The following is a 23,125-nucleotide window of genomic DNA, read 5'->3' as shown; positions in this document are numbered from 1 at the left end:
ACCAAGAAGCTGCCTCTCCTGAACAATTTTTTGAGAGAGATTTGCTTCTAAGGAGAAAATAACTTGTCTTTATATAGTCTGAGAACAGTGGGTCTGGGAAACTGCTAACCTAAATTTTCTCCAGCAGAACCTTGAACAAAATTGACTTACCACCCAAATTCTAAATGGAATCTTTTTTCTACTTATGTATAATTAAAACTAACCAGTTATTTTAACTAATTTATATATATATATGTATATATATATATAGTAACAATATTTTGCCTAACTGATGAACATTTGACTTTATTTTGAACCTGCCCTGAGGAAACTGACCTTGGCTTCTGAAGTTGACACACAAATCATCAAGAATGTCCCTGAACATTATCTCTCAAGATGAAGAAAAAATGCAGAAGGGAGGGGCAAGACTCCTCTTTGCTCTGAATCTGTTGAGTTCCATTTTCAAGTGTATGCAAGACCGTGCTTTGAACAGGCTGACTACAGGAAATTGGTGTAAGAATGTGACTTAGAAAGCTTTCTGCAATTTCTGAAGAAATTTCATTCTTATCTTCAAGTGCCCCAGGAAAACTGCTGATCATTGAGCAAGGTTGGTATCAATCAGGCAAAGTATACGCCTTTCTGAAAATGTTCCTTCATTGAACAAAAACTTAATTTTTCTAGCCAAATCAACAGTTTCTAATAAGAATTCCATATTTCAATGAGGTTATCATATTTTTAATAAATGGTTTCAACACTGGATTGCTAAGTAGTGTTACATAAATATTGTTGCTAATTTTTCTTTTGTACATATTTTTCTTAAATACCATTTAAGTTTTATTCAGCACAGGAATATTGGGCCAACTATTTTATTATATTTAAATGATTAATAGTTTATCACACTCATTACTTAGTCTTGTGGAAACAGTTAATAAACTTACTTTTGTGCCTTTTTCTTATTTATTTATTTATTTATTTATTTATTTATTTAAGATTTTATTTATTCATGAGAAACACAGAGAGAGAGAGAGGCAGAGACACAGGCAGAGAGAGAAGCAGGCTCCATGCAGGGAGCCTGATGTGGGACTCCATCCTGGGTCTCCAGGATCAGGCCCTGGGCCGAAGGCGGTGCTAAACCACTGAGCCACCTGGGCTGCCCTTTTTATTTATTTATTTATTTTCTTTTTAAGATTTTATTTAACTTTTGTGCCTTTTTCAAAGACAGCATTTTTCCCTTGGAAGTTTCAAGTTGGCCATAGTAATCTCATACTACTTTTATAATTGGGGGGGGGGTAATTTTCTTGTATTTTAGGTGTCCTCTAAAAGGAAAAATGCCCTCCAAAACACTCCCACTTGCATTAGACACGGTATTATTTTTCCTCTTGTCCCCAAGTCTATTCCTACACCAACCTGAACATCTAGACCCACCATAATTCTGTATGTACCCTGTGGCTTAGAGATAATGGTTAACCCCTACTGAGAAGCTCCCATGGGTAAGATGCTCTGATCTGGAGATTCAGGCCCTCCTGTAAATGGAGCAGTGAAGGCTCCATTGATAACTGATATGGAAGATGCAGACAGGACAATATCATGTGCGAATTTCTGTGCTGTGTTTATGAAAGGTGGACAATATCATGTGCGAATTTCTGTGCTGTGTTTATGAAAGGTGTTCTCATGAACCTCCTTCGAATGTTCTTCAGGCATCGAGGCCAGCCATCCAGTCTGGACTCACAGGATGTGGTTGAGAGGAAAGGCTCTCAGACAATGCTAAGTTGGGTTATTGCCTCTAAAAATGACTGTGACTGGGGCCAAGTTTCTTCACCTCTGCAAGCCTCTGTTTCCTTACCTGTAATGTTATTGATCTCACTGGATTGCTGAGGAGATGGAGTAAGACAATCCATATGAAGAAGGAAGCAGGAACTGGATGTAAGACCCAATCACTATTTATGCTGTGGTTGTTGCTGTTATTGGTTCTCCTCTGGTCTCCAGATCTGATTTGGGAAACTTGGAGTTTGAGTTGTGTCTGGCTGGCTTCTCCACTGCTGCTCTTTGCACAGCCAGCCATAGATCTCTGCATGCATGCTCTCTCTCTCTCTTCGTGGTTAGTGTGTTCTTAATTTTAAAATAATTTCTTCAATTATTTAGCAACAAAATACTTCTCTGACCCAAGCCTGGAGAAGAAGGTAGATTTTGCTCTTTTGAGATAGGAGTTGAGGGTGACAGTAGTACTTAACGTTTATAGCTCAATCTGCAGTTCACAGAAATTCAGGTGGTAAATTAACTTGAAGAGCAAAAATATAATGTATTGGAATGTAAATGGTAATACCTGACCATCACCAGTTCCTGAGCCTTAAAATAAAATCTAGATCAAATTTCTAGAACAAAAGGAGAGTATATCTTCTCAAGGAAATGCAAGCAAAACCCTTGATTGCCTTCCAACTAAATAGTTCCTTTGCCCTTAATGGTCCGTTCCCTGAGTAAGCTGATAGGTGATACAAAAAAAAAAAAAAAAAAAAAAAAAAAAAGGAAATGATTACATAAGGAAATATAAGAATAATTAACTACAGACTAGATTAATTATTGTTATAGGGCTAAGATCAACTTGGTCATTCAATTGCTCCAGGAATAAAAACACAGATAAAACCCGAGAAGTAAAAATAAAACAAAAAAACCTGATAAACCCATAACACACCCTTTACTACAGGAAGGACTACACATTTCTTAATGCTTTTCTTTTCACTATACATATTACTTTAAAATTTTTTTTTCAAAATATTTATTTAACATTGGGTATGTGCACTGTGCCAGGCACTGGGGTATCAAGATAGATGCATCCTTGCCTTGAAAAGATTCTCAATCTCAAGGACCCAACAGTCACTGACCAAGCAGTAATAATTCAGTGTATGAGAGAGACGTGTATGAAAGGAGGCAGAGAAGGGTTTCGGGTTTGTTGAAATCCTTATCCTTCTACGAAAGTTTTGATGGGGGCATGGATGGATACATCTTTTGGGGAGGAGGAAAATGTACAGAGTAGCCTCTCAATGGAAGCAGATTAAAATTAATCTGCTGGATGAGTTGGTTTTTGACAAGCGGTAAACAGCAGGGTATTCGAGGCACAGAGTGCATCTGAAAAGGACACAGAGACTGGAAAATCTGTGGCTTACGGAAAGAGGATATGGCAGTTTGGCTATAGCTAAAGCATAGGATGATGCCTGGTAGGGAAGAGCTGGAAAAGCCAGTGAGGACAAATTGTGAAGGGCCAGATAATTGTAGCACTGTGCTAGTTGTGATGGAGAAAAGGGTCTTAATTAGGTCCAGCTGCTATAACAAATTACCATAGGCTGAGTGGCTTTCTCACCGTCCTGGGGGCTGGAAATCCAAGATCCTGGTGCCAGTATGGCTAGGTTCTGGTAAGACTCCTTTTTCCAGGTTGCAGACACTGTACTCTCACATGGTAGAAAAGAGACCTCTGGCCTCTTAGTTTTCTTATAAGAGTAGTAATCCTATTCACGAGGGCTCCAACCCTGTAACCCAATTATCTGCCAAAGGCTCCGCCTCCAAATTGCATCACTTTGGGAATTAGGGTTTAAATATATGAACTTTGGGGGAGTACAAACATGTGTCCATGATGATCAGCAACTTGGAAAGTCCTAGCAGTTGTTTCCTGCAGCCTCCCCTAGCTGTTGCAGTTCCTTTTATGCTATTCTGCGAATAAGGGTGCAGCAGTCATTTCTTCTTTTTAGTTAGCCTGGCAAGGGTAGGTCCTCTCTATGCTATTTAGTTTGAACTTTACCAAAGATCAACGGCTACCACTATCTCTGTTTCTACCTCTCATGTAATTTTTACAGAGCCAGGATCAGAATCAAAGATACCGGTGCCAGGCGAAGGAACAGGTGTCATGTACACACACAGGAGTCCACAGTTATCTTCCCCTGCTTCCTGAACCTGACTAACCAGTCAGCACCAGCTGCCATCCTCCTCTAGGAGCAGAGAGGGGTAAGGCCTTGTTCTCAGCCTATACTCCATATTTTTATTTTGGACCTCTTCTGTGCTGTGTGCTGAGGCCGCAGCAGTAGACCGCTCAGAGGGCTGCTTCTGGAAAAGCTTAAATTGATAGGTACTTTAAGTACTACAGAAGAGACAGTATAGTTTTTTTCTTTTTAGGATTTTATTTATTTATTCATGATAGACATAGAGAGGCAGAGACACAGGAAGAGGGGGAAGCAGGCTCCATGCAGGGAGCCCAACGTGGGACTGGATCTCAGGACTCCAGGATGGGGCCCTGGGCCAAAGGCAGGCGCTAAACCGCTGAGCCACCCAGAGATCCCCGACAGTATAGTTTCTTTTGCATTTGACTCTAACTAAAAAAAAAAAAAACAAAACAAAACAAAAAAACACTTATTATCATCCTGCATAACAGGATAAATACAATACATATTACAATAATATGTTTTGTATTTATGTATAATCGCATCACTGTATTTATGTATAATACATTTATTGTATTATATGTATAATACATAAATACAATAATATTTTATTGTATTCTGGTTAAATAAAGCAAATATTAGGATTATATTGTAATACATCCTCGCAAACCATAAATGAGATGAAAGTGGTTTTTGGAATGGAGGGCTATTCTAGTTTCAAATCTTAAAAGCATTAGCCTGCTGTATTCCAAAATACAACTTTATTTCAACAAAATGACCGTGGCTATGGCTAGGCTTACTGAATTCTTTAATGCGGCCTGCTTAGAGTCTCGGGAATCCTATAGAATCCCCGTCGGTAAACAGCATTGTATAGATTATAAAATGAGCCTTTTTATTGTTCAGAGAGCAGGATTTTTTTTTTCTTCGATAAATAGGAATGTTCCGGTTTTAATTCCACTTAGTACACATTGGTGGGGGATTTGGAATCCAAACTAAGTTCTCCGCAAGCCTACGTTTAAAACTCAAGGTGAGGGGATCCCTGGGTGGCGCAGCGGTTTGGCGCCTGCCTTTGGCCCAGGGCGCGATCCTGGAGACCCGGGATCGAGTCCCACGTCGGGCTCCCGGTGCATGGAGCCTGCTTCTCCCTCTGCCTGTGTCTCTGTCTCTCTCTCTCTCTGTGACTCTCATAAATAAATAAAAATTAAAAAATAAATAAATAAATAAATAAAAAAAATAAAACTCAAGGTGAGGGCAATACGGAAAGGAGTGCGTTGTTTCTGTTTGTCGAGAGTTTGCCTTCATCGTACCAACCACAGCCCATGCAGCTGGGTAAGGTCTGGTAAGGTCGCTGACGTTACGGATCCGAGGGGGCCGCGGTCTTGAGCTAACAGCAGCTCAGAAGGGCGGGGGCAGGGGATGCCGGAGTGGCTCAGCCTTTCGGCGCCTGCCGTTGGCCCAGGGCGCGATCCTGGAGTCCCGGGATCGAGTCCCGCGTCGGGCTCCCTGCATGGAGCCTGCTTGTGTCTCTGCCTCTCTCTCTCTCTCTGTCATGAATGAATAAATAAAATAAAAAATCTTAAAAAAAAAAAAAAAAAGGAGTAGCGGTTGGGGATTTCAGTCATTAAACTGGAACGTGAGCTAAAGCGAAGAAACCGTGGTCGCGGCCCCGCCCGCTGACGGTAGCGATCTCGGCGCTGCCCAGAACCGCGGGTCGAACGTCAAGGTCGTGCCCGGGAGGGGGTCGGAGAGGGGGACCCGGGGGGCGGGGGCCGCGGCCGCGGCTGTGCGGGGCTGCGGCGACCGGACGGAAGGCGGCGGGCCGGCGCGGGGCCCCGGGGAGGCGGCGTCCGGCCACGGGGTGCGGTGCGCGCAGACGCGCCGGCGGAGCGGTCTCTCCCGGGCAGGGTGCGCTGGGAGCCCGCCCGGGTAAGCCGAACCCCCCGCGGGAGGAGGCGGGAGCCGCGGGGCGAGCGGCCGCGGGCTCCTCCCCCGGCGCCTCCGCTATCTGGGTCAGGACGGGGCGGGCCGCGGGGACCCGCGGGCTCGGGGCTGCTGTCCGCCCGCCGCTCGGCTCCCGGCCGCAGGTCCCCGGTGCCCGACGGCGGAGAGGCCCGCGCGGCGAGCTCAGGTGCGTGCGGGGGTGGGCCCTGGGCGGCTCGGCGGCGGGCCGGGCCGGGCCGCGGCGGGGCTGCGGCGGGCTGAGGCGGCACTTCCGGCGGCGCGGCGGCGGCACTTCCGGGTCCCGGGGGCATCCTCGCTGCGGCGGCTGCGGCGGCTGCGGCGGCGACACTGCGCGGGGCACGGCGGCTGCGGGGGCTTCCCGCGCCCGCGCTGCCCTGTCGGCCGGCGTCTGAGAGCGTCGGCCTTGGGACTGGCCGGTGTGTCCACGCCGGACGCCGGACGCGGGACGCCGGCCTTGGGACCCCGCCGGCCTGGGTGCGCGGGAGCGGGCGGGTGCTGCGTGGCGGCCGGACGGGCCCGCAAGCCCCCGGAGCCCCCGCTCCCGCCCGCTGCGCCCCCGCTGGCCTCCGCTGGCCTCCGCGCCGCCGCCCTCCCTCCCTCCCAGCCGCGCGCAAACACCCCGCGGCGGCGGCTTCTGCCCTCCGTCCGGTTCTCCACCCGCCCTCCACGGGAGGAGGGCTGGGTAGTGCCACCAACGTTTGCAAATGCGCCAGACATCAGCAAGCCCTTGAGTTTAAAAGAAGTTATTAAACTAGGAAAAGTAGTGAGAACCTGATGAAACAGAGTTAGAGTTCACTTAGGAAGTGTTAGATCATCCAGGTCGCCGTGGGGAATCTGATGGCCACTTCGAGGTCTCAGGTATAACCCTCTGGGAAACAAGCCTCACACTCGAGTGTAACCCATGATGTGCCTTTATCGTTCTTACAAGACCTTTCGTACGTCTTCCAAGTACCAGAGTTAAATATTTTATGTACTTCCCGCTGAGAGTCTGCTGATGCATTAAATGAATATATGTCCTAGACATTGCTGAAAACACAGTAACTACCTTGGTGTAAAGCACAATTTCCTTTTCTAAAATTTTATTTTTTAAAGACTTTATCTATTTGACAAAGAGAGCATAAGCAAGGGGGGCAGCAGAGGGAGGAGACTCCCCACTGAGCAGGGAGCCCAACAGGGCCCCATCCCAAGACCCTGTGTCATGACCTCAGTCAGCTGGAGGCAGCCAAATAGTCAAGTGGGCCACCAGACGCTCCCCAAAATTATTTTTAATGTAGACATTTCTTTAGCGTTAAAATTTTGATTTATTCAGTAGGATTCTTGTTCTCATCTGCTAGTAACTTAATTATATATTACCCATTAATTTTAGATGCCAATAATTTTTGTTACTGTTTCATTTTCTATCAATATTACTAGCACCTTACAAATCAACACATGTAATGGGAATAATACTTAGCATTTGATCATCTAGTCAATACATCTTTTGATTACTGTGTTTTTATACAAAAGTATAGGTGTGTACTAATTTGACAATTACACATAGAAAAGTTACTTAATGTAATATAACCTTTGAAATTATACCGCAGCTAAGCAAGTGTTCTGATTTCTTACCTTGCTAACTACTGTTTCTTTTAAAAGATTTATTTTGAGAGAGAGAGTGTGTGGGGTGGAGGGGCAGAGGGAAAGGGAGAGAGAGAGAGAGAGAGAGAGAGAATATTTTAAGCAGACTCTGCTCTGAGCTGCAGGAGGGGCTTGATCTCAAACCTGAGATCATGACCTGAGTGGAAACCAAGAGTCTGGCACTTAACAGGCTGTACCACTGAAGTGCCCCCACTAGTTACTATTTTTAATGAGTGACATTTTTCAAATTGGTGGCTTAGAAGCACATTTATTTTGATAATAGCTTGTACTATTAGTCTCTAACTGTGGTTATTTAAAAGCAATACCTGCTCTATTGATTGATTGTAGTTGATTTTTATAGTTCTAAAATCCTATTTCACCTCTGAGCATCTCTGCCTAGTCAGCATTCTCCTTCATGTCCTTATTGATTCTGAATCTTCGTCATGCAGCAGTACATCTAAGAGTTATCAGGGTAACAGTTTTCCTGTCCTAGTCAGATGGCCCCTGGGTAAATGACAACTGTATGCCTCAGTTTGCTTATCTGCAAAATAGAGATAATAATAGGACCTGCCTCCAAGAGATAATTTGGAATTGGTATAATTCCTAAACAAAAGGTGAAAGAAAAATTAATGCTCCTGGCCACCTATTTAAACCTGGTATGGTCTCAGGGATAAGATCGCCTTCCTACATAGACTTTGACTTCCTATTTATTTACTTTATCAAATGAAAAGAATTTCAAACTAGGCTATATTTTTTAATGTAAAATTCAAGGAAGGCCCAGCAGGAATGAACCAAGAAAGCAATCACAATAAGAAGATTTCTTTTAATAGACCTCCAGATTAGCATATGAACATGCTGCATTAATCTTTTTATTGACAAGAAGCCAAGATCAAGCTTGATGCATGGTTATTAGATGTGATGCTAATGGGAATCCTGGGCATGTAACAGCTTTTCTTATTATCTGTTGCATTTTTGTAATAATCTTTCAAAATTTAGTTTTATTTTTTTGTGTGTGGAAATAAAAGTGTAAAGCCAATAATAAGTATTATTCAGCTGAAGTTACAAACTGATCCTAATCTACTGCTGGCATGTCTCCTGCATTTGATAGGGGAGGACAAATGGTTAGACTTATAGTTCTGTTCTACCAATTAGGTAAAAATGCTTTTTTTTTTTTTTTTTAAATCAATTCCAGGCAAACTTCCCTGAGGTCAGGCAGGCAAGATTAAGCACATGGCCTTGCTATTAGAATCTTTGGCTTTAGAAAGGAGTCTTAATTCTTTTGGATATTATATTCACCAACATCTGAGGTAATTTCTGGAAAATTATCATTTTAAAATCATTAATCCTTCTCTCTTACACTGACACCTATAATGAAGTGGAGCATCGAAATAGGATACTCCCTGCATTCAGTGCGTATCATCTACTGTAAGATTTCGGAATCTAATGAGACATTCTTTTAGGGAGACTTCTTGGAAATATTATTCCCTCTCCCATAGGGCATCATTTGAAACGTCACATTTAGTTGGTCATTTAGAGTATAAGAAACAATGCCTTGCTTAAGTATATGAGATCATGGGATATAGACCATAGGAAGGCACATTTCACGTACACAGCTGAATTCAGAATCTGCATCTTTGCAGTGAGCCTTACCCTGTTCTCACTCCCAGCTGTTTATTTTGTTTCCTAGTTCACTTAGAACAATGAAGCAACTACAGAGAACCTCCATCAGCTTCCACTGTCACATCTACCCACCTTCCTGAATCTGCTCACATAATCTGCCTTTTCTTTTGTTTCTATGAATGAATGGCCTGTGTTTCCATCAAAGGTCAACGTCAGTACTTGTACACTGCAGACCACCCATCCCTCTGCCTTCTCAAGTTTACTGCCATAGTGATTCTCTGATTCTTTACTTCATCATTTTATCTTCCTTTGAAAAAAATTGGATCTTGTCCATTCCCATAACAGAAATGCTGTTATTTCTCCATCTTTTTGGCACCATTTTCCAATATAGTCACGACATCATTTCTTCTCTCCTTACTTGCTTTCTGTATGCCCGTTTGTTCTTTTTCCTCTTTTCCTGACTAATTTTGGACTAATTGAATATCTTTAGTATTACATTTTTATCTCCACTCTTGGCTTATTATTTATACCTTAGTGGGTTTTTTTTTTTTTGCTGTTATTGTTGTTTGTTTATTTAATGTTTGCCCTTGGATTTATGACTGTACATCTTTAGTTTATTATTATGATACTGCATTATAATCTAAGACCCTTACAACAGTGTATCTATTTTGTCCCCTCCCATACTTTGGACTATTATTCTAACCTTTTACTTCTACATAAGTTATAAACCCCATAATAGGTTAAATATCATTTTTACTATAATAAGCAAAGATTTTATAAAGAAATCTTAAAGTGAGGAAAATGACTTTTATATTTACCCTATTTGCCACTACTGTTTTAATTCATCTATTGCCATTTCCTTCTGCCTAAAGGACCTCTTTTAGCATTTCTTGTAGTCCTTGTCTGATGGCAATGAATTCTCTCAACTTTTCTTTGTCTAGAAAAATCTTTGTTTTACCCTCGTTTTTGGAAAATATTTCACTGCACATGGAAATGTAGGTTGACAGTTTCTTCCAGTACTTTAAAGGTGTCACTCCATTGTATTTTTACATGAATAGTTTCTAAGGTGATGTCTCTGAGACCATCACTGCTGTAATCTTATCCGTTTTTCTCTGTACATGATATGTCACTTTTTTCCCACTGACTACTTTTAGCACTTCTTCTTTATCACTGGTTGTCAGCATTTTTGTCTAATTTGGAAATTTTTTGGCCATCTTTCCTTCAAATATATTTTTTAAAGATTTTATTTATTCATGAGAGACACAGAGAGAGAGGCAGAGATATAGGCAGAGGGAGAAAAGCAGTCTCCCTGCAGAGAGGCTGACTTGATCCCGGGACCCCAGGATCATGACCTTAGCCAAAGGCAGATGCTCAACCAGTGAATCACCCAGGTGCCCTCCTTCAAATATTTTTTTACACTTTTCTTCCCTGTAACTTTAACTGTATATGTTTTAGACTGCTTGATATTGCTATAAGCTGTGCTTAATATATTAATATGTATATATACATATTAAGATGCTCACTGGTTCATAAATGGCACTGTCTCCTTGTAACTTTACATGGTAGAAGAGTGGGGGGATATCTCTGGGTTCTCTTTTATGAGGGCCCGAATCTCACTTACGAAGGCTCTGCCTCCTGAAGGCCCCACCTCCTAATACTATTACATTGGTGATTAGGATTTCAACATACGAATTTAGAGGGGACACAAACATTTAGTCTGTAGTAGATGGTATCTGTTGTTTTGTCTTCAGATTTGCTCACTTTTTCTCCCACCATGGTTTTTCTTCTGTTAATCCCATTTAATACAATTTTATTTCAGATATTTTACTTTTCATCTCCAGAAATTCTGTTTGGTTCTGCTTAATAACTTCTGTTGCTCTCCTCATCATGATTATGTTTTTCTTTAACATATTTTTAATATTTATATTAAATAGGGATGTCTGGGTGGCTCAGCAGTTGAGCATCTGCCTTCGACTCAGGGTGTGATCCTTGGGTGCTGCGGTTGAGTCCCGCATCAAACTCCCTGCAGGAAGTCTGCTTCTCTCTGCCTATGTCTCTGCCTCTCTCTGTATCTCTCATGAATAAATAAATAAAATCTTTTAAAAATATATTTATATTAAATAGTGAGCATATTTGTAATAGTTGTTTTAACATCCTGTCTGCTAATTCCATCATCTCTGTCATTTTCCTGCTTCTTTACATATCTAGTAATTTTTGATTGGATGATCAACATTGTGATTTTATGTTATTGAATTTTTCATTTCCTTTAAAGAGTTGGACTTTCTCTTGAAGGCAGTTAAATTATTTGTGAATTAGTTTGATCCTTTGGAGGCCCATTTTTAATCTGTTTTAGAACAACTCTAAATAGATCTTAACTCTGGGTTAATTAGGCCTCATTTCTAAGGCATTACCCTTTTGAGATCTCTACTGAAAGCTTCAGATATTTGATAAATACTCTCTACTCTGGTGGCAATTTGTGTAGTCTTTAGGAATAGTTCCATTTACAGCTTCCTGGTATTTGTTCTATTCCTGGAAATTGTTCTTTTGCCTGGCCTAATGGGGTTTTCCTCTGTACATGTTCAGACTGATATTCAGTTAAAGATTTAAGAAGACTCCTATGCATATTTCTAGGGCTCTTTCTCTACGTACTTTCCTCACAGTACCGTGCCACACAAATTCTAGGTTGCTTCAGTTTCTCTGAGCTCTATTCTCTGTTCAACTCGGAAGACTACTAGGCTTTGTTTGGTTTTCCCCTTCCAGCGCCATAGTCCAGAAATTGCCTCTAAGTAAACATCTGGGGAGGTCATAGGATTTACCTCATGTGTTTCCTTTATCTTGGGGATCAAAGATGGCAGTGCTGCATTAGTATGCTCCTTGAAGAGGTGTCAAGAAAAACAAAAAAATTTTGTGAATTTAAATTCCTGTAATGGATAGTATACCATTACTTGTAACGTTTGTCTCAAATTGCTAACAAAATTTAATACAGATGTTTACCTGTTTACAATGTAGTGGATATTGGTGAGAAAATAATTTTTGGAACCTCAAAGTCTGTAAAAAAAGCCTCACTATATTTTGCTCTAACCACAGAAGTTTATTGTACTGCTAATATACTTACTGCTATCTTAAAATCTTGGAAGAAAAGGGGGCTTTATGTTATTGTTTCTTGTTAATGGCCTTCTGATTTTAAGAACAGAGATAAACAATAAAACTAGTGAAGATGGGATATACCAAAGAAAGATTATGGTGCGTTTCAAAGTAGCTGAGTTTATGTGGAATTAGGCAGGCTAAAGCTTGAGCCTTGAGTGCAAAACAGTGAAAGTTCAGAGAAAAGAATTAAGAAGAGGACATTTTTGTTATTTTTTAAAAAAGGATCATTTGAAAAAAAATAACATGAAGACCTCAGACAGAAATAGAAATGTAAGGAGCAGAGGCATTCTGGGTCAAAAGGAGAAAGGAGATGAAGCCTGCATGTGTCAGCATTTTTGTTCCCCATGCTGAGTAAAACAGAGATGAGGTGAGCTCCAAACTTGACAGAGCTCTCTAATATAGTTTACATTCCAAATCCTTGAGCTTTTAAAATGTTTATTACTCTAAGTATACGTGTGAATTAGGTGCTAAGAAAAAGTTCCTTGGACTTCCTTAAAGAGTAGGTAAGACTCAGAAGTCAGCATACTGATTTTATATCGATAAGGGGCTCAAACACAGTTAAGCACAATTTGAATTCTTAAATAGTTTTCTTTTCCCAGAAATGTATGATGATGCTTTTACCATTATTTATCATACTCTTTAAAAATATATGATAAAGAGTAAATTTCAGGCCAGTCATATAGAATACAAATTCTGAATTAAAACTGATACTTTATAATGGTCTTTGGTAATATTCTTAAAGTAAATATTTCTATTAGCCACATACATTTTAGAGGTAAATGTATTTTGCTTATAATACATTTTAGTTTATGATTTATCGTGTGTGTTTAGGTGGGTGTGTCTATGATGTAGACTTGGCTTTTGTTGATTGAGAAAGCTTTAATATTTTTGTCTTGGGCAAAGACAGAAACAACACTCATTTACATTTGTGCTTTCAATTTTAGAAACAAAACCCAAGAAATGCCTCATTCCACAAACAAAGAGCTGATACTTGGCATCATGGTGGGAACTACTGGAATCAGCTTGCTTCTTTTGTGGTACCACAAAGTTCGTAAATCCAGGAAAACATTGAATTTACCTAAATTTCTTTCCCTGGGTAGTAAGTTTGATTCAATGACTTTTCAAGATGAAATGTATAATGGCCAAGGAACAGCAGCAATCTTTCAAGGAAGGCAGCTTCAGATATTGGAGAAGTTAAATGAATTACTGACAAATATGGAAGAACTCAAAGAGGAAATCAGAGTTCTTAAAGAAACCATTCCAAAGCTGGAGGAATATATACAAGGTGAACTTGGAGGGAAGATAACTGTTCATAAGATAAGTCCTCAGCACAGAGCTAGAAAAAGAAGGCTTACCACAGTTCAAAGCTCTGCAACAAGTAATAGTTCCGAGGAAGCAGAAAGTGAAGGAGGGTAAGTTTCTTGACGATGTTTCCCATGTCGAATTATTTATTTCATTATTGCTATTATTTTAGGTTCTTTCATTATGTACTTCCAGGTATATATACTGCTACTAATAAGATAAAAAAAGAAATGATTGTATGGCTTACATCATAATTAAAACTATTCAGTAGTGGTCTATATTTAAGATAGTTTATATTGACAAAAAGAATATAAGTAAATGACTAGTACCTCGTGACCTCATATGAGTTAATGAAAAAGTCAGTAATTTTTACCAGAATATGTAGCCTATTTTTATATGTGGCTACCATGTGACCCCTTATGTAAGATCTGTCCAACAAATCTATGCTGCCAATTATCATTAGCTACATTAGCCATTAAGCACCTGAAATGTAGTTAGTGCAACTGAGAAACTGAATTTTTAATCTCATTTAATTATAATTAATTTAAATAGCCATGGAACTAGTGGCTTACTGAATTGAGCAATGCAGACCTAAAATAGATTTGATAATGTACAAGTGATTCAGTTTCATCCTCACCATCCTCAATGGTAATCCTTTGAATTCTAAAACCAAGAACATAAATAATATTCTTTTAGAAGAAAAACATGATTTATAAGTAAAAACAAAACAAAACAAAAAAACAAAAAACCCCAAACAAAACCCAAAAAACAAACCCATGCTCAACTAGTGTTTTTGAAGAATAAAAAAGGCAAGCATATAATCACTAGATGTTCTTTAGGGCAAGGACACTATGTTTTCTTTGTTATATTCTTAACACATTGTTCTTGTACCTAGCACAGAGTAGACACCAATGAATATTTCACGAATGAATGAATGTTCTGCTAAGTCACCATGGAATTGGGAGAAGGGATCTGAAGGGAGAAGGAAGGAGAGGGAAGAAGAGAGGAAACAAAGGGTAGGGATAAAAGTGTGATTTCATAGATAAAGAAATGTAAATGGTTGATCAAGTCTTTGACATCATGCGAGGACTGGAATTACTTAGTATTTTTATGTATGAACTGGAGACATAACTGTATGAAAAATCTTTCAGATAGAGAAAAGTCACAAACGATAGATCTAGATAACAGGAAGGTCTTAAACATTTGTGTTCCTGAACAACAAGTCATAGACTGATTTTAAAACTGGCAGTGGGATGTTTAAAAGGAATTCACAATATTTCTAAATACTCCAGGACTGTAACTTGAAAAAGGCACTATTAATTATTAAGGGTATAGAGAATAGCAACCTAGTACTCTAATGAGGAACAAAGATCCCAACACAACATAGGACATCAGGGAGAGTTCTTGAAGATCACCAATGGTTATACCTTTATGTAAATCTATGGCATTTCCTCCTAAGGAATCCTGTGTTCAACTTTGGCAATCTCATCTTCAAAAGGACATAATGGAGCTAAGGACTAGCCAGAGAAGATCCCCTAGACCGAGAGAAGAAACGGCAGTCCTGGTAAAGGAGTGGAGGCCAAAAGGCTGAGTGGACCTTAGTCTAAAAAGACCTGGGTTAGGGTGAGCACAGGCTTGTTCAAGAAATTCTAAAATTCTAGGAAGAGAGGCAACCTTTGACAAGTTTAAGATGTTTGGGACAAATGAAAAGAAGATAACTGTGGGACTTAATTAACTTCAAGTAATAGTATAGGCATAAATTGTTTATGTGAGTTCAGGAAGGATTTGTGAAATTTGTGAATAATAGTCACAGACAGCTAATAAGAAAAACTTTAAGATTGATGTAGGTTGTTGCCTACATCATTGCCCCTTCTTGCTCAATCCTGGTGCCTTTGTTAGCAATAGAATACTAGAATTGAGGCAAGGGAGCCCTCATGACTTGGACTAGATTATAGTAAATGGCTCTTAATAGAGGGAAACTTTCCTATTTAGCTATACTTCAATAAAATAAGCAAAACAAGCAAACCAACACCTACTGTGGATTTTTTTTTTGAGAGAGGAATAAGACACAAATAATACCCTCTTTCTAAATAAAAACCTAGAGACAAACTTTTAAAATAAATAATGTACTTTTTAAAAACAAGGTCTTTATAAAGTATATTTGTGTAAATTTTGCATTGCCCGTCCTGATAAACCTCCCACAGTACAAAGTGACTGGTCATGGTAAGATACAGTCTTAGCCCCATTAGCATATTTAACGTAAGATGTATCCTTGATACAACAGTGTCCTTGCAGCAAAATTAAAACATCAAACGATAATTGCATGTTCCATACATTAGATTTAACTTTTGCCAAAGGTTTCTGGAGCTTTTGACTTCTCTTAGTAAAGAAGATGACAGTCACAATTTGCCGACACTGTTCTATATAAGAAAAGGGGAGAAAATGAATTATGTCCTTAGGTAGTGTCAAAAACTTGAGTGGATAGATCAGTAGAATGCATTTTCTGCAAACAGTATCTTCTGCATGCCTGTCTTAGTACACAGTATCATTAGGGACAAAGGGGTTTATGCCTTTTTAGACCTAGCTAATTTTATCTTGGTTGTGGGGGTGATGGTGCCTGAGGCTTAGATTCCTATACTGTGGCCATCAGAGGGCCTTTTTTTTTCTTAGCGCTAGTGTGAATGTCTTGGAAAGCATCTGTGCTTCTTGATAATATTATGTTTCAACTGATTTTTTTCTCCCCTGCTCCATGACTTGGAGACAGTCACTGCGTTGGCAGCGTTGGTTCCTTTCAGTGACAAATAGTACTAGACAGCAGCATCTTGGTGTGTAGACATGGCAGGGTGATACGAGAGCTTGTTTGGGCCCATTTTAGGTCAGGGTAAAGAAAAATTGTTCTAAATATTTTCAAGGTTATAAGTTCACATCAGTGTTTTCAGCTTAAAAGGAAGCCCTTCCTTATTTCTGAAAACTTTTTTAGCTCATTTTCTTTCTCAAGCTGCTCACTGCTTTTTCTCTGTCAGCCTTTATCTGTACTGTTCTATCAAACCACGAGTTTAAAAAGTTATTATATGACAATGTTATGTAAAGCTTTAGAAACCTCTCTTTCAAAAGTTCCATCTTATTCCATTTTAGATTAAAATCATATCCCATGATAAACTCATAGTTCTTCATTCTAAGTGAGCTTTACAAAGAATAGATGTGTTTCAAAATGAGACATTTCTATTAGGAAAATCAGGGTTGTATAGTGACCCTACGGGCCTTCTGTTTCTTTTTTTTTTGCGCCTGTTGACACTAGGCACAATTAGGATTATTTGAAAAGAAAAACCCCGTAAATCTACCACCAAAAGAGCACCAAGCTGTAATACAAGCCACAATACCTAGAACCTTAGATATTACTCTACAAATAATAGAGGATGGTGATGCCAGCAAGACCATAGACAGAAACAGGCTTTTGAGATTTTATTTAAAACTACTTAAATTCTTAGGGTGCCGGTGGCTCAGTTGGTTAAGTGTCCAACTCTTGACTTCAGCTCAGTTCATGATCTTGGGGTTGTGAGACCAAGCCCCACATTGGGCTCCATGATCAACAGGGAGTCTGCCTGGGATTCTCTCTTTCCCTCTGCCCCTTCCCTTGGTCACTTACACACCCACACGCTCTCTCTCTCTCTTAAATAAATAAATCTTAAAAAAGAAAAAACTTAAATTTTCATTTCATGAGCCAAATATAGTCTTTGCTTTTTATTCATTTACATTTTTTTTATTCTATTACTTCTGCCAAGTCAGTTTTACTGTTGGACTTCAATTTCTCAAGGCCTTGAGAGAAAGACAAATTCAGATATTCATGATGTGGTGCTTTGGTATTCTTTCATGTTGTAGAAGAGCACATTTGTATACAAAAAATTGTTTTTTGTTTAGAATTTTCAAAAATGAAACATTACCACATAATTGAAATCCTTTTTTGTAGTCCTTTCTCTCAGAGGTAGCCATTATCTTAAAGTTGGTACAGAGTCTTCCTTTGAAAGTTTGGATTTTTCTCCTATATGTGTATGTTTACATCAGAAATGAATAAATCATGTTTGGTTCTTAAAATTTACATAAATGGTGATATATGGCATATAACATTTTGTAACTCATTTTTGCATCAAATGTTTCTTTGAGGTTTTTCCAGATTGATGTAAGTAAATTTATCTCATTCTTTTCAGTTGCTATGCTGCATTCCATTGTATGAATATGCCTTAATTTATTTCCCTATGGATGGATGTTTATTTAGGTCACCATTTTTTGGTTCTTCTAAACAATGCTTTATTGAATGCCTTCCTTTTTCCTTAGGCACGTGTGGAATAATTTTAAAGTATTTACTTAGAAGTGGAGGCAGAATTATCGGCCAAATATAGTGTTATTTTGTATTACTAAACTACTCTTCGGGGTGTACTAGTATTTGAGAATTCTTATTTTCCATACAAATTCTTATAGTTAGACTTTTTAATTTTAGGCAACTTGATGGAGATGAAGTAGTAACTAATTATTATTTCAGTTTGCATTTCCCCAAGCACTAGTAAGATTGGGCATCTCTTCATAGTTCATTTGCATTTTGGTCTCCTCATCTATAAATTTCTTTTAAAAATGAAACAATAGAGGAAGGTAACACTAATAGTTGGGTCCTCTTTATTCATTCAATGAGAGTGTTCACTCTGTGCCAGGCACTGTGTAGGCTCTCCATGTACATTAGGAAACAAAGTCTTTCAAGTCAAACAGATTTAAAAAAAAAAAAAAAAAAAAACTAACAAAATGTTAAAGAGAGATGTTGTGTTCTAGCTTTAACCAGAGCCCCAAAAGCCAAGAACAGATCAGTTAAGGGCCAAGTCCTCTTGCATTCTAAACCTTCCTAGGCAGGACTTGCCAAAAGATGGAAGCCATGGCCAGCATGAGCATGCACTCACTGGTAGCCTGTGAAAGGAAGCCGATGAAGGGCAAAAGAAGCATTTCTTCAGGGGAAGTTGTTCCTTTGCTGGGCATCCCACCAGTATGTGTATGATGCAGAGTGCTATAGAAATGGATAGCATTACTTAGGTAGAATATGTTGCATGAGAAGAGTGAAATGGCGGAGTGCAGAGCCTTTTGGAACCAGTACTAAGGGAGAGGGCAGAGGTGGGTGAGCCTTTAAGGAAAGACAGAAGACTGATGATCAAGGAAGTGGGAGCAGGCCTTCAGTGTTCTATTTAAGAAGTCATTGCCAGACCCAAATTTATCTAAGTTTTCTCCTGCGTGATCTTCTAGCAGTTTTATAGTTTTGCATTTTATATGTAAGTCTTTGTTCCATTTTGAGTTCATGTTTGTGAAGGGTGTAAGGTCTGCATGACCAACCTCCCTTTGTCTAGGCCATATGACAGGATTGTGGGGAGAAACCATGAGGAATGATGTGATGGTCCCCTCCAGACCCAAAAGCACATTTAGCAAATTTTCTTACTGCTTGGGGTAAAAGTAGTGGGTTCCCTAAGTTCAGCATTCTTTTCTTTGTAACACAAGTCAGTGTAAATGCAAGAGTCTCTGGGGCCCTCTGCATTGCCCTTGTGGGACCTGGGGTCTGGGAAAACCAGCTCAAATATGCCAGCGATCTTACTGCTGGATTTGTTGTGCATAATAAACTCCTCTCCCTCTGACCTAAGAACTGTGTGTGAGACATTAACCGATTAATGTATTAGCTTATATGTAGGGTGAAATCAGATTACCAAATTGACAATTATATAATGAAAAAGAGAGAGCGTTAGGCCTTTGAAGAATAATTTGTCCAAAGGTTTCCCAAAGCAGATTGTTAGGAAGGGAACAAAATCACAAGGTGGTAGTGGGTATTCAGGACATTGAGAAGTAAAAAAGTTTATATTCGAGGCAGTGTTTTATGTCATCAGTGACTTGACACACATACCTATTATATGGATAGTGCTCCAAGTTGGTTTGGAAAAGGAGAGAGCAATATTTCTTTCCTGATAACTCTGTTACCCTTGTCTTTAAATGAGTAGGAGTTGTTTTAAGGGGTGAGGTTAGAAACAGTAGTATAGCCGATCTCCATAATCTGTGCATGTGGCCCACACGATCAGATGGCATGCTTTATTGCCGATGAAGATGAAGCTTACTTCATTCTGGGGGCAGTGATGTTGATCAGGTATGATTTTGTTTTGTTTTCCTTCTCCATATATTTTTGGACCAAAGTTTGTATTGGTGACTTTTTCATATCACTGAAGGGTATAAAAAACTGGGGTGAATAGTGTTCGTGTGAAGGTAGAATGAATTAGTAGGCCAGGGGTGTGTAGGGCGGCTAGTGAGAGAGACAGTCCCAAGCAAAGGATCATGTAGATATTATATATGTTACTGCCTTCATCCTGTTTTCTTGTTCCTTGATTTATTGGCTGACTCCTTGAACATGGTGAGGTTAGAATATACATTCCCCCATCATGTGACTCGCACTTCTCAGAAAGGCAAGCCACAGAACAATTTTATCTAAACCTGATGTCATGAGATTCTAGAGTCTGCTGTCATCACATTCTGTGCTGTTGCCGTGTTAATTACACATGCAACTTAAGTGTTCAGTCTTCTGACCTGTTCCACCTACACAGGGCATTTTATGGCTTAAGGATGATGGCTTAGGAAGGAAAGGAGAGATTTAATTTGGATTAAATTCAATATGGGAAAATGCTTAAGGTAAGCCTTTAAAAAGAAAAGAAAAAACACCCCACTCTTCCCATGTTTCATGTGCTAATAGCGAGAACATGGACATGTTCAGAAATCAAGCTTTAATGCTTTCTTTAGTTTCCCACAGTAACTGAATATCTGGACTATGGATATTTATCTGAAGTATTCTCTCCAGAGAGGTCTGCTTTATCCATGGTTAATATTTTAAAATGTATTAGTCAACAGGGCATAGATTTATTCTACTTCACTCCTTTAAATATAGTAGTTCCCTGAATCTTTAAATGGTCTTCCTAAGGTTTAATTGTTTGGGCAGGTACTACGTAGGTAGAGATAATCTTTTAGATTAGGGCATTTTGGGGGGATACATCTGTGTGACCATCAATTCAGCTGTCATAATTTTCTCATTCCCTATTGTTTCCATATTGATAAAGTGCATATTACTCTTCAGGAGTCTTGGCAGGTCTCCACCTCTGCTCCCTATTTTTTCCTCATTTGACACTTTTTTCACTCTAGCCACTACAAAGAGGATGAGAACTACCAACTAAATTATCCTGCAGATCAAGTTCCTTCAGACTCCCTGCACCATGGAACCTCTTTTACTCATCGAACTCTATCTCTTGATCCTAAAAGAGCTCATCTATCTGCAATATTTAATGTCAGTTCACGTAGAGAAAGTAAAAATTTATGTTCTCCATCAAATGCATCTTTCTTTGGAAGAAGACATTCTTTATTTGCCAAATTACAGAAAAGCAATATTTTCCCTGACCATCAACAAGGTAGAGCTAACTTTGACTTTCAAGAAAAAAGAAACTCCAGTGATTCGAAATCGTCCTCAAACCATCGTGGCCTTAGATCCCAAAGACTTTTCTCTGCCCCTAAACTAAGTATAATCTCCTGTTATGATATTGCTGGTTTTTTTGATCTTCAATCAAGTGGGCATAACATCTTTAATCCAGATGAAATAGTTTCTAAAAACCCAAGTATTAGTGGTGCTGAAAAATACCTAAGCTCTCGTTCTTCTGGATATAATATTACACATTTTATGAGTTTGGGAGCAAAAGCTAATCCTTCAACCTTTCCGAACACCATTGGTGGAAACACCTGTCAACACAGCACAGCAACCATCCTTTCTCTTCCAGCTATTATTTCCTATTCCTGTCAACAAAATGAAACTGCCACCAACATTGAAGAAAGAGGCCAATTAAGGAAAGTTTCCCTTCATCCTGGTTCTCAAAGTCACCGTACAGATCATTCTCTACCTGTGATTCAGCAGCATCCCTCTCAAAGAGTAACTTCCCCTGTTTTGTGTAATGTTGGATTTTCTTCACTTTATAAAAATGCTACTCGCTTTATTCCACCTCAGAATGATGTTGCTTCAGATTCCTTTGAAGATGAAAACATTGCTATTTCATCTCAAGATGAAGACAGATCTTCATCTATTGCAATTCCTAAAATAAGGTCACCTCAGACTTTCCCCTCTCTTAGAAAGGTAGCTCAAATCAGAAATTTTTCCACCAGACACACTGTAGAAGTCACAGCTCAGCCCTCCTAGAAGTCTCCTATCTCACTAAGTTTTACTGCCTTTTCGAAAAAAAAAGACTTCCACTTTGCAGTCTAAATTTAATTTTAATTGCTGTATTTTTTTTTGAAAGATAGCTTATTGACATCACTGGAATTTGGAAGTCACAGATTATTAATCTGTTTCAGGCTTTTAACAGATTGACTGCTGACAGGTTGACCTGTCTCAAATTTCTGGATGACTATTGTAATATTTTGGTGGTCTGAAAATAACATCAAGCACTGATATAGAAGTCTTCTACATGTGTGACATTCTCTGAGAGTTTTTGCATCTTCTTTTATCCTACTCTAGTCATTACAGACAGTATTCCTATGTCATCTATAGAGCTATATTAAGTAATTCACAAATTTTCATTTATATTGGCCTTGTTGGTACATTTCTCATGCCAGATAGCCCACTGACAGATATTTTTACTAATACAAGGATCAAATTATAAATAAAAAAATATTATAGTTGAAATATGTAGAATATATTGTAGAATATATGAAATTTAATATAGTTAAAATTGGTATTTTAACTAAAAAATTTTAATGCACATTTGTATGTGCACGTCTGAGACTTCAGAGAACTCTGAGATCAGAGGTAATAAATTCATATATTAGTTGTTATTTTTCAGAGTGAATATTTTTCAGTTTTTCTCCAAAATTTTTACTTTAAAAAACTTTTAAATAAAATTTTTATTTTAAAAAGTATCTCCCAAAATTTTATTTTTGCATAAATATCTTTCAATTTTTTCCATTATATTAAAGTTTACACATATATTTCTCAGAACAAATAATGAAGGAAAAATGCATATGAACAATTAAAAGTACTTATATTAGTATATAGTTGGTCCTTGTAGAAGGAAGAAATTGGCATTATTTTCAATTATTTATCATGATAAAATGCCCCCTAAACCTGTATCATTGGGCTAAGATGTTACTTTTACTTTTGTGCTTTTTCCACCTTTTAGCATGTGTCTTAAAATTTTTTTTCTACTTCAGTGTTTTAAATTGTAGTGAAATACAGATCACATAAAATTTACTATCTTAACCATTTTTAAGTTTAGTTGCGTTAATTACATTCATATTGTTATGCAACCATTATCATTATTTGTCTCTAGAACTTTTTTCATCTTCCAAACTGAATTCTGGACCCATTAAACAATCACTCCCCTTCCTCCATCCCCCGAGCCTCTGGCCACCCCTTTTCTACTTTCTATGTGAATTTGATTCCTCTAGGTACTTTAAAAGAAATGGAATTATGTGTATTTGTCTTTTCGTAATGGCTATTTCACTTAGCATAATGTCCTCAACGTTCATCC

At 38.9% G+C, this 23,125-nt stretch overlaps 1 protein-coding gene across 5 annotated transcripts in view; it reads left to right on the top strand.

Annotated features, from left to right (window-relative positions):
* Positions 1–434: 434 nt before the first annotated feature.
* The window catches only part of RMDN2 (regulator of microtubule dynamics 2), a 67,147-nt gene continuing 44,456 nt past the window's right edge, over positions 435–23,125 (top strand). The window contains exons 1-2 of one of the 5 annotated variants that reach the window (XM_072770496.1): positions 435–586; positions 13,196–13,663. In XM_072770496.1, coding sequence (XP_072626597.1) covers positions 13,212–13,663 — 452 coding nt within the window. In that variant the 5' untranslated portion in view covers positions 435–586; positions 13,196–13,211. Of the gene's footprint in view, positions 587–3,824; positions 3,973–5,701; positions 5,832–5,883; positions 6,034–13,195; positions 13,664–20,104; positions 20,253–20,756; positions 21,702–23,125 lie in introns of those variants that run through there. The other 4 variants (XM_072770497.1, XM_072770498.1, XM_072770495.1 and 1 more) reach the window with 4 other exon arrangements.

The sequence above is a fragment of the Canis lupus genome, chromosome 12 (genome assembly GCF_048164855.1).
Source record: "Canis lupus baileyi chromosome 12, mCanLup2.hap1, whole genome shotgun sequence".
Lineage (NCBI taxonomy): Eukaryota > Metazoa > Chordata > Mammalia > Carnivora > Canidae > Canis > Canis lupus.
This window is presented reverse-complemented; position numbering and strand designations above follow the sequence as displayed.